The sequence below is a fragment of the Ostrea edulis genome, chromosome 9 (genome assembly GCF_947568905.1).
Source record: "Ostrea edulis chromosome 9, xbOstEdul1.1, whole genome shotgun sequence".
Lineage (NCBI taxonomy): Eukaryota > Metazoa > Mollusca > Bivalvia > Ostreida > Ostreidae > Ostrea > Ostrea edulis.
The window spans coordinates 31323238-31335998 of record NC_079172.1 but is presented as its reverse complement, the minus strand read 5'-3'; the positions used below and the strand labels follow the sequence as shown (position 1 = coordinate 31335998).

Genomic DNA, 12761 nt, shown 5'->3' with positions numbered 1-12761 from the left:
CCTTGTCATCCTTCAGAGTAACAAACTGTAATGACACTGATTCACAGATTTAATAATTACATCTTTCTAACATCCTTTTGCACAGGTATCAATGAAGGGATGACAATAAACTGTATCACACTCTGGGATTTAAGGTGACGCATTATAGGAAATATGAAAATTGTATACCAGTCTCATTCTGCTTACTAAAGCACAGTTTAATGACCGTTTGGATAAGCCAAGTCTCAGTTTACTCCGATGTTTCATGTTCTACGAATTTAATTTTTTATGAAGATTTTGTATAATGTTGTATTCTCCATATAAGATTGGGTAAGGTGAGGGTGGGGTCTAGAACCCACCTTGTACATACATCTGCACTATATAGGGAAGTGATGATGACAATTGTTGATTATAAGGTAATATCCCCATAATACAAAATAGTCCATATGACATGAACATGTTACTGAACAACCCCAGGGTGGTTCTGTGTAAGAACAGATAGTCTTTTGGGACTTCATATGACTTCTAACTTTACATGGCAATATATTTTTGCAATATTTTGCAAAAGGTGTTGCATTTCCACATGTTTCTGGTGATTGGACTTTGTTAGAAATATATTTGTGCAGAACATAAATTTTGTAGAGGAGGGACATTGGATGCTTATTGGAGGTTGCCTATGAATGGATTGTTTGTTATTAAATAATGAATCAAGGTCATTTGGACAAAGTCATTTGTTCTGAAAAGTTAGATTTTTTTTTAACCAGGGCCATTACTTTTGGGGGGGGGGGGGGGGGAGATGAGAGAGTCAATTGGAAGCTCATGATGCTTGCTTTTTAAGTTTCAGTATTGAACCAGTAGTGTGTCATGAGTCTAGACCAAGGTCACTGGTATGAAATTATTATTTATGTTTTAAAAATTCTTGTCTGAGCTATATTTTTGTTTCAAAGAGACATTTGAAGCTGATACAGTCAAACCTCATTATCTCGAACTCAATAGCGCCTAGAAAATCTTTGAGATATATGAGGGTTTGAGATATTGATTCAATAATTCACTTCAAATTATACATGGTATTCAAGATAAAATGTTCAAGAAAGTTCAACTGTACTTAATTTTTATGAGTAAAGGATGTAACATGACCTTAATCAAGGTCATTTGCTCAGTATCAGAATCACTTGTAGGAAAGATTTGCAAATTTTTCTAAGCTTCAACTTAGTAATGACATTGAATGAAGATCATTTGTTCAAGGTGAAGGTCACTGGTAAAGAAAAGTTTAAGTTATATATGCTTTAGCCACACATTGCAGCAGATTCTTGACACAAAGTTTGCTTAAGATCAGATGTGCCATAACCCTAAACTAAAGTGTCACTGAGAGATAATGTATGCCTAAGTCTGGACAAGTTTTGGTTGCTTTGTTATAGGCAGTTTTACCATTTTATTCCTGTAGAGTACCTAAAAAAAAATCTCAAGGTCACATAAACATAAGCTAACTGTGATCTCAAGGTCACATAAACATAACCTAACTGTGTCATCTCAAGGTCACATAAACATAAGCTGTGTAATCTCGAGGTCACATAAACATAATAAGCTAACTATGTACTCTCAAGGTCACATAAACATAAGCTAACTGTGATATCAAGGTCACATAAACATAAGCTAACTGTATTATCTCAAGGTCACATAAACATAAGCTGTGTAATCTCAAGGTCACATAAACTAACTGTGTCATCTCAAGGTCACATAAATATAAGCTAACTGTAATCTCAAGGTCACATAAACATAAGCTGACTGTGTAATCTCAAGGTCACATAAACATAAGCTAACTCTGTCTTATCAAGGTCACATAAACATAAGCTGTGTAATCTCAAGGTCACATAAACATAAGCTTACTGTTTTAAATAAATCTCAAGGGTGATGGATATGTATTTGGAGCTTGAGCAGATTTGATGTACAGTATTAGGGCGATACAGATTTGATGTACAGTATTAGGGCAATACAGATTTGATGTACAGTATGAGGGCGATACAGATATGATGTACAGTATGAGGGCGATACAGATTTGATGTACAGTATGAGGGCGATACAGATTTGATGTACAGCTGTATTAGGGCGATACAGATTTGATGTACAGTATGAGGGCAATACAGTTTTGATGTACAGTATTAGGGCGATACTCTTTGTGACATTCAGACAGTCTTATATCCGGAAAGATTTCCTACAAGTTGGATGCATGAAGTGGAAGGGTGGCTGTAGTAATGAACAAAAATAGACACAAGTTCAGAAGTGCAAGGCCATGATTCATAAGGGCAGATTTCATTTAGGTGTTGAGTGGAGTAGTGATATTTCGTGGGTTTATTTCCTGCTTTCTTACATTAGTAATACCATAAAGTCACACCACTGTGTAACTTAGGTGGAAGATTAAAAAACCGGATTCTCAACCAAGAGTCATGGCATTAGAATTTTGTATGAATTGGTTGCAAAAGTATTTTATACATTCAAGGAACCTTCAAACTGGTAGTAGATTTGGCTACCTACGCTAGCCTTGTGTCACCTTGAATTTCTGTCGTCTCATTACCAATGATCTTGTTCCCAATTAGGTATTTTGATGGATCGACAAGTCTCTTTTGACGTTTTTTAAATGTTGTATTTTGGTGAAATGTCTCCATTTTAACAGAACCATCTTGTGTAGTCCTTTGATGTTGATTTTTTTGTCGTGCTCTGTTTGGCAGCTTCTGTCATTGAAATAATGCCGCTGTATAAATGAATGCCAAATTATATTGAAAATGAAAATCAGCCAAGGAATGACGAAATAAAACTTGCACAGAAGTAAACATCTTTTTTTTTGGGCTCTAAATATATAATGCACTTCGGTGCAGAAGATATACTTTGTTCTGTGTGGTATTTTTTTTTAAAAAAATCCTTTTTTTTTCAAATGTGGTTCAATCCAAAGTTATATATGACATTTTAATTACTCTACAGAAGTAAAACTTGAGAAAATTTGATTTTGAATATTTATTTTCACTGCTGTTTTTTTTATTTTTTTATTTTACAGTACATTATAATGCTGTTTAAATGTATTTTATTTCTTGATAAAAGCACTAGCATGTCTACAAAAATAAACAAATTACAAAATTTTAATGAATGTTTAGGTTCATAAAAATGGGGAATATGATATCAAAACATTCAATGATAGTAAAGGGCAATTTCTGCAAAATGGATATATGGATTACATAAATTATCCTTTTAAAACCCGCATTATACAAACAACTTATACATTATTCCTTTTAATGATATTCACGCGGTGCACAAACACTTGTCGACTTATAAATGCAAATCCATCAAGGCTGTGTGAATTATGACAGTTTTCTTGCAAGTATTTGCATTTTTTTAAAAACTAGACAATAAAGAAGAGGATAGTGATGTATAAAATTCCAAAGCATGTACAGGTTTTTATTTTTCTGATTATCTAAGATAAGTTTAAATACAAAAGTAAATACAAAAGTCAATGATAAACATTACAATAGAGAGGGCATAATGTATGTATAAATATTCATGTAGAGCCAGGGTTTGTAAGACATTGATTGGTTGTTGATTATAAGCCAAGATGGAAACTCCGCCCACTTCATGTCTTTGATGGTTTTGATATATATAGATCAGGGAGCCTCTTGTTTGTGTATCTGTATTGTGATTTACCTGTGTAAAGTGTTGTAAGGTAGCAGACCTAGGTATACACCTGGCAATAAAGAAAAGTTAACTTTCTGGGAAATTATCATCCATTGTACGTTATAGCAAAGTGAAACAATTAACCCCCGAGGATTTTCCAAAGCAACTGACAGTCATTATGGAAAATTTTTAAAAATCTATTTTTAGATTTACTTCTACCAAGAGGAGAGTTATTTCACAATAATCATTGATCGGCAGTGTATTTTTACACAAGATTGGGAACAAGTGACAGGTGGACACATTTATTGAGAAAACTGAAGTGTGTACTTATAAACTAGTAATTAGTTAGTTGACAATGTGTACAGTAGGGATGTTTCTGCCAAAGATGGAACCCTCCATTTCTCAGAAGGAGTCCCCCCTGTTTGAGTATTTAGAACTGCATTCTCCTAAAAGTCACTATCAGGACAATTTGGTACTGAGCTCGGTCACTTACTTACAGAACTGTTGGTAAGTACACAAAAGTAGATGCTGCATATGTGTGTAGAGTGGTTTCAACAATGTAATCCTGTAACATCTAGAAAAGGTGTTGTACAGTACTTGTTGCAATTTCTTCTCGGTAATCTCTCATTTCAAGAAGTCATGTCATCAAAGATGCCAAAAACGGATTCAAAAGATGTTTTGAGGTTGTTGCCCAGTATGTTGATGATATCGGTTTTAGGTGGTGTTTATTGTGGGTGTGTGTGTGTTGGATGTGCCAGATTTCAATGGCTTCATCATTGTTGTCTGAGGTGGATATCCTAATAGACACAGGGGTGAATGTACCTGAAATGTCATATTGTACCCAGATACATCACAAGAGGCTGTGTTTAACACAAGACTTCCATGTTGATGTCTGTCATAAGAAACCTTTATGATGTGTGCCCTTTGGTGTGTATATTTAGGTCAGTACTAATTCTGATAGGTTGCTCAGAATAAGAAATATGAAGTATTCAACAGAGATAATTAATTAATCCAATATTCAGCCTCATTATCCAGACATATATAACATCTTACCTGTATTTACCCATCACTGATCAAATTCTTCCAACTAGGAGAGAATCTCAAATGTCTCACAGGTTGTTGCAGGTGATAAGCCTGATAATGTGTAATATATCTAGGTGAAACATAATCTAAACAATTGATACAGCTGTGCATTCTTCTTGATTGTGAATTTTACCTGTGCATTCTGCTTGTTTGTGAATTTTTGAAGGGTAAAATTCTTTTTCCTCCTGAATTTGACAGGTGGGTAGGAATCTTTTGTTTGTGCATCTGAACAGCAACACAATGTGTTTACACCGTCTTCTAATGAATCCAGCATGCAAAACAAAACTACAGTGTTTTTATCTGTGTATAGCAAAGGGTGTTTGGTTGGATACTCAATGGAATTATGACAAAATTAGATTAGTAAAGCACAATTTGATTTCTGCTCTTGGCTTAGCAGTCAGAGGAAAACCTTTTTTTAAAAATTATGCATGATCTTCTGATGTTGATGATTAAAGGCAAACAACAGGGCGTGTTCATTTAGATCAAGTTCATTTAGATCAAGTTTGCACTTGATTGACCTTGATGATAGATACTATCGATGCACCATCTGACACACAGAAACAGTCTTATTTGAGGTGTCTCCTTGAAATGACTTTTTAAATGTCATAGCAGTACATTGCAATATAATAATCACACCTGCACTGTTGATTTTATGAAATCCTAGTATATAAGAGGTTGTGTTAAAATTAACATAATATTTTGCTTCCTGGTGTTTAAGAGAGCCCACTAAAAATAGAACTGCTTTTATCACAGGCATCAATATGATGCAGATATAGGTTTTTTGATCTTAGAAATATTTAATAGATAAAACAGCGGTCGGGGTGCTATTTGGAAATCAACACACAGTAAATTTAGAAAACAACTGAATTTAACCATCATAAATCCAGAACATGATTAAAACTGGTGATTGTTTCCCGGTTATTTTGGTAGTTGCTAAACAGAAGCTCTTTAGGATTTTGTTTGAGAGGGGGGTGGGGAGTCACTCAAAGCCCTATGTAGAGACCTATTTACAGCACACCTTTTTCTGCACACGATTCAAGTGACTATTAAGCACAGAAAAAGTTGTGCTGTTTACCAAAGTTGTTAATAAGGATCTGGATCTGTTGCTCTTATTAACCACAGAAAATGTTGTGCTGTGGATAAAAGTTGTTTATAAGGGATCTGTATCAGGAGCTCTTTGTCTATCCCATTATCATTTTTTTTTCATAGAGAGCTATATATACACACATCTCTGCAGTTAGATTGGGAAATGTAACTTTTTAATTACTTTTTATTTTTCATTGATATTCAGACTGAAACCCTTTTATGTCATTTTGATGTGGCTTGTGGTTATAAGAATGGAATATTCGTTTACTCAAAACAAGTGAATTTAACAGATTAAACCAATTACACTTTCTAATTCATTCTTTTAAATCAGAGACGATATTTATAGACCACAGATAATGGATCATTAATAATCTGAAACAAAAATTCCCGTTACAGTTGGCATCTGTCGTTGGTTTTCGTAACTTGAAATTCTTTACTTTGTTGAGTTAAGTAGATTATCTACCAGATTTAAATTGTTTAATTTTTCATAATGACTAAGATGTAGGTCGAAGTTCCTCCCAATGCTTTTTAATAAATTGAGAACCTTTAAGTGATGACTCGACGCGTCGATTTGTCTTGCTAATGGTAGCAATATTCACTGCAATTGATGAAATATGTTGTGCATTAAAAGGAAATTGATTTTATTTAGCAGGTAAACCTTGTTTTGTCATTTCATTTTATTTTTGTTAATTTGAAGATATTTGATTGTCTTAACACAAACTTTTGGTATGCTATACTTAATATTATTTTAAGAGAGAGGGGAGGGGGGAGGGTAAGAAAATATGAAAGATTGTAAAACCCAAGTATTAGGAATATTTTTGACCATAAAATGTAAGGTAATAGGTGGATCAAAGAATATGAATTCCATTTCTGCTTCTATTGATATATCTTTTGAACAGTATTGTCAGGAGACTTAAAAACTAAATAGATCTAGACTGATACCAAATTTTCCATTATTATTTGAAGTCACTATTTTCACATATTAACCCATGCACTATATTATACACCAACAGTGAAGTCACTATTTTCACATATTAACCCATGACTACTACATTATTCCCAGACAGTGAAGTCACAATTTTCACATATTAACCCTGCATGTACGAGATCATACATGGACATGAATTGGTCAGGCCTTCAAGGCTAAATAATATGTAAACAACTTGACCTTATGGCAGGTCAGTCCACAGTGCTGGTATCAGCAGTTTTCTGTTGGTCAGTCAGCAGTAATCTTCATTGTCAATATTTGTCCACTGGGTTTTAAATCTAGGTTTTAAAGTGTTTTTTGACCTTCAGTTGTCAAAACCAGGTGTTCAACAATATTGATTTGTAGAAAGTTTATAGAAAACTTTTATTTCAAGATTTATTCGGTTTATAGCATTTGGGTCATTTTGGGTAGCATTATTTAATCATTTCAGGGCCTGTCATTTGGTGTATATATGAGACTTTTTTGCAATTACACCTGAAAGGGCTAACCACTGAATGGTCATTATCGGCCGACTTAAGCTTATTTCATGACCCCAGACATGCTGACCAGGCTAGATATAGACATAAAATGGTCATCAAATGAATTCATTTGTCAGCTAAATGTGGGTCAATCTGTCATATTTTTATTGGTCATTTCTGCTACTGGTTCATACCAGATTGATCCGCTAACTTAATGCTAAATGTTCTAAATTTAGAATTTTGGAGATTATTGAATAAGACCAATATTTTTATTTATCTTGTCAGATGGTGTTTTTTGTTGATAAAACACTAACATGCACAAATAAGCAGAATTTATGCTGGAATGCTGTCATCTTTTTTTTTAAATAAAGGAATGATTTGTAATAAGCCTTGTAAATCAACTGAAGGTCATAATGTAAGGCTATTAATGGGAATCAGCCAGGCAAGGGGTGCCTGACCTAGGGCACACTTTATTGACAAGCCGTTGGATAATCCAAATAAACATAAAGACCTTGGCCTTGGATTGTATTGACTGCTCTCCAATCGGACCTTGTTGAATTGTGGGGTAACGCCTGTCTAATGAATTGACTCAGTAGCGGCCTAATGCACACCTATAAATCTAAAAAATATAGCAAATAATAATTAAAAACAGTTGTTAATGTGTTTCAAAGCCCCCATTTAGCATGACAAGTTGAGTAGATGAAGTAAGAGAAGTTATGTAAGGTGAAAACAAATTGAATGTGCAGATCAACACAGGGTTCACTATCAGTCAAGGCCAGGGTCATATTACAAAGGTTGTTCAACTCCCAAACAGCTGATCAACTATGGAGAAGTTGTAAAAGTCCTTGAATTGTTTGTGTGGTAAACAAGTAGCACACTGTTATAGTATATATACAGGCAAGAGACACGTCAGTTAAAACTCCTGTCCAGGACTTATCTCGTGGTGTACAGAGGGGGCCCTCTGTAACAGATTGCAGGTTCGGAGCTAATCTGTCACAGTTAGCTCTCCTTGGAAGAAGTCAGAAATGGTATCTGTCTTTGACCGATTCGCAGCTCTCGTTAGTTGGGTTTGGACAGCAGCTTGCTTGGATATGGAGTCTCTGCTCAGTTCTCCGTTATGCAAAGAGAAAAGCAAACACGAGAAGATCATGATACTTCAGGAAATGCAAACCATTCTCCAGCTCTTCATGTGCTTTGAGTGTGTTTTAGATTTGTATTTTTTAAGTGGGTTTTTTTTTCTGAGGTAGAATTCTGCATTTTGTATGCAGTCATTTTGAAGGAATCTTTGGGGACCCCTTACAAGTTGTCAACTTTACTACGAACACTTGGCATATCTGCAGCCAATTTATCTATAAATAAATTGTTGGGTTGTTGCACCTAGATAGAAAGTACTATTATTACGCAAACTGCCAACACATATGCATTTGTTTTGTACATACACTGGAATTCCCCTCCATAACCAATGCCCCAAAGCCATTTCTGATTGAGGTTTTGACAAGCTGAGCTCAGGAAGTGAAACTGTGCATTGCATATTTACTGGATTGTATAGAAATATATACTGTACTATAAATGTTTACATATTTATCTAATGTATGCATTTTTTTCATTGCAGTGGTTCAAGTACAGTGGCCATTGATAACAAGATTGAGCAAGCTATGGTGAGTATCAATGTATATCTGAAATCCAGCTCATGCAAAGTTACAGAAAAACCCTTCTTATTGATTGATCTCTGACTAAACAAAACAATTGTGAATTTTATTGCCCAATTTCTGCAACACCAGTTATTGCTTGATGTAATTGTTACCATGGATATCACTAGTCATCATCAGGTTAAATAGAAACTCGCCCAAAACTACTGAGTAATTTGTTTTGGTTTTTCTTTTCTTTGCCTTCTTTTCTCTAATAGATACAAAAATAGACATAACAAACAGGTCGTTCTGCTTTTTTGTACTTGATGACTGGAAAAGTTACGTTCTTCACGTTTCTTTAAGCAATGCCTCGCAGTATTTGTTTATGGTAGATTTGAAATCGAGGAGAAACAACACATGATAATGGCTGACTTCCTTTTGAAGCTTTGTGATATATTCCTTTTCCTTTTAAATTTGTTGCCTTAAGGAGGAAAAACACACTAGTTAAAGAGAAATCTGATATGGAAGAAAAGTGAAGGATATGTAGAATAATATTTAGAAACTTTCAAATATACTTTATTTAGTCCACAAATGCAGTTTTTGTAGAAAGTAATCCGGGGGGAGGGGGGGATTTAAAACCCTTGCTGGACTTAAACTCACGATCTCCAGATCAGCAGTGGACATGTTAACAGACTGAACTACCCAGCTAGGCTATCAAATTTAAAAGGAATGTACAAATATTGCTGATATTTGTATTTTAATTCATGTTTTAAAAGGAAGTCAGCCATTATGATGATGTACGTAGTATACCTCCTTAATCTGTACAGTGGTTAATATCCAATCTCTAGATCGTGAGGTTGAGTTTGGCAGGGGGTGTTTCTGTTACTCCATGTGACTTTATTACTAAACTGCATTTTTTTCGTTAAATAGATAAAGATAAATAAGTAAATAAATTAAAAATTTTGACAGATTTGTAAAGAACTTTCTGGACTGATTTCATTGACCTTGATATCAGGGAATTTGTAAATTAGTATGGACTATAAATAGCAAGCAGATGAAGCTCTCCGAAGCTGCTATGTATAGTTACACCTACATCTTTCTCTGAAAAGCAATAGATAAAGCAGGCCACAGAGAATCCATTTACCAAAAAAAATTAATTGCATTTAGGAAACATTATTTTGTTCTGGTATAAATTTGTTAATAAGTATCGCTTTGATTTCAGGATTTGGTAAAGAGCCATTTGATGTACGCTGTCAGAGAGGAAGTGGAAGTTCTGAAAGAACAAATCAAAGAACTGATTGAGAAAAACTCGCAACTAGAGCATGAGAACAACATCCTAAAGGCTGCAGCAAGTCCAGAAACGCTGGCCCTGCTCAACCAGCCCCGCCAATCCCAGCCCCCACCCTCATCGTCATGACAACCTCCTCCCACAGGGTCTGAGATGACCCAGTCTATTCAAAGCTTTGAGTGCCCTGGTATCACCAGAGAGTCACCAAAAGAATAGGAGGAGCCACCGATTCAGTGAGAGGCTAGCTGACAACAAAGTATGACGTACTTGACGCGTGTGTTGGTTAAGTTGAGGCAGTGCGTGGCTTGTCTCTGAACGAGGGGGGCGATTTCTGAACCTTGGATTCAGATTGTGTTGCGGGTTATGTTGGAATTCGTAGACATACTCATATTATGATACCGGTACACAGATGTAAATGTGTAAACATATTAAGATATGTCAAGACTTTGTATATTGACACTAAAACACTGAAAAGGGTACTCTTATTCCAAATCATCATCTGCCATTCCTAGTTTTATAATGTGTTGCTCTAAACGAAAGAAATACTTTAATTGTTGATCATTGTAACAAAATTCATGTTTTGTGTGTATTGATTTTGTGCTCACAGAAGTTCCATTTTTTAAAATTGAATTTTAAGAAAGGAAACATTTTAGAAAAGAATCAAGATATTTTTGTGCCATGTAAAATGAAGACCTCCCTATTCAATCTGTTGGCTTCATTTGGATTCCACTGGTGCTTGGTTGTTTTTCTTTTTTTAAGAAAGATATGTTTTAATGAGCATTAAAAGCAAATGATAATGGCCAGTATTTGCAGAATGTAGATTTGTGAAATTAAATCCTAAATTTGTCTGAAACAAAATGTGAAGAGAATTTTCATGGCAAATGATTTTTTTTTTTTCCCTCAGTGTAAGTGATTCTGAAGTGAGATTATGACTGTACATATCTCGCCAAATCTGTAAATACTGTAGAAATTATAAATTTTCTGTATTAAGTACAAAAAGTATATTTTCAACTGTTGAATCGTTATATATATATATAGTATATATACATTTGAAATTTGCTTTGCCATTTCCAGCCTGTTTCCCCCTGTTTTCTCTCTCAGTAAAAACTTACTTATATTGTTCTTTTTTCACTAGTCACAGGAAATAGTGAACTTTAAAGAAAATCAGATATTTCAAAAAAATTCATGATTGAAGACAGACTTAATACGATCCAAATCAGATACTTGATAAATGCATCAAGAGAATTTTAACCATATTGGGAGACAGAGGCAAAAAGACCAGGTCATGGCTTTTTACTAACTGATTTTATAAATCATTGTTTCTGTTAATTCTAGTTTTAACAACACAAACTTGTAAAATGGACTGTGTGTGTCCCTTGAAAAGAAAAGATCAGCAAAACTTGTTTGCTACAGAAGTGGAAGCGATGAGTAGATGAGACAGATACATCTACTGTTGTTTGTGTGTTATGACTAGCATTATTTATGAAATTATATGAAATAAAAAATTAAATGTGATATGCTTGGAAACAAATCTATATTAAAATTTGCATACATGAAAATTTATTGTAGTTTTTCTGTGAGGATTATACCAGGATTATGCATGTAGTGAAATATTGTGGAGAGTTCTTTTATTAAAAAAAGATGGATTTTTTTAAAGAATGCATGTACATGTAGGTATGAACCCTTAGGGGTGAGATCAAAAGTTCAATGTCTGACAAAAAACTTAAAATTTACAGTTTTCTTCAACACCCCCTCTCCCTGAAGACTAGATTTGACGAATGTTGAAAATAATAATAATCAGTGTATGAAAATCCATGTCAGATGACATGCACTTACAGGAGTTTTTAACCCTTTCTCCCCTAACTATTTAGATTTAGACTTTTATCCTGCAATGATTTGATCTCTCCCCTTACTCGGCATTTTTTCTTGAGAAACTCTAGGCTCCATGATCATAAACCAAGAACAGACTTTTAATCAATAAGATTGTGTATATACCCATGGCTTGTTAAAATCACACAAATATTTTATTGACATTTTGATTCAAATTTAAAATGTTTTCTTAAAGTGAATTTTATTAACTTGTTATTTCAATATTTTATGAAATACACATGTAGATCAATTTGTGAGAAAATTTGACTTCAGTATATTCTCAGTTTATGATCATGGAGCCAGAGCCAAAATTACCTTGTTCAATTCCTCCACCATCAATCCAGAAAAAATTGCCTCTCAAGATTTTTCTTTAACCTCGCATGAGGTTTGGGCTAAAATGAACTTTTCTGATCAAATTTGCCTATTGTCTCGCATTTGTAAACTTTTTCATTTTTGACTTCTTGGGAACAAGTGGATCCATTTCAAGGTATACTAAGACGTAGTGAATATGGGATGTGGTGTTTATAAAGTCTTCTCCGGACACAAGAAACCAGAAAAGTTGAACTTTGTAAGAAATATTGCTTATATATATTGAAGTCTGTTCACAACATGACCCTCAGGGCCACAATAGGTGTTCAAAAGTTTAATCATTGGTTTCATATAGAATGAGAAATGCAGGGATACAAATAACACGCAAGAATCCTTGTATGATGTCATTCTAT

General features: G+C 34.3%; 1 protein-coding gene across 2 annotated transcripts in view; it reads left to right on the top strand.

Annotated features, from left to right (window-relative positions):
* The window catches only part of LOC125657850 (TSC22 domain family protein 1-like), a 49109-nt gene extending 37380 nt beyond the window's left edge, over window positions 1-11729 (top strand). For both annotated transcript variants that reach the window (XM_048888688.2, XM_048888687.2), the window contains 2 exons: window positions 8867-8912; window positions 10105-11729. In XM_048888688.2, coding sequence (XP_048744645.2) covers window positions 8867-8912; window positions 10105-10299 — 241 coding nt within the window. In that variant the 3' untranslated portion in view covers window positions 10300-11729. The remainder of the gene's footprint in view (window positions 1-8866; window positions 8913-10104) is intronic.
* Window positions 11730-12761: the final 1032 nt, after the last annotated feature.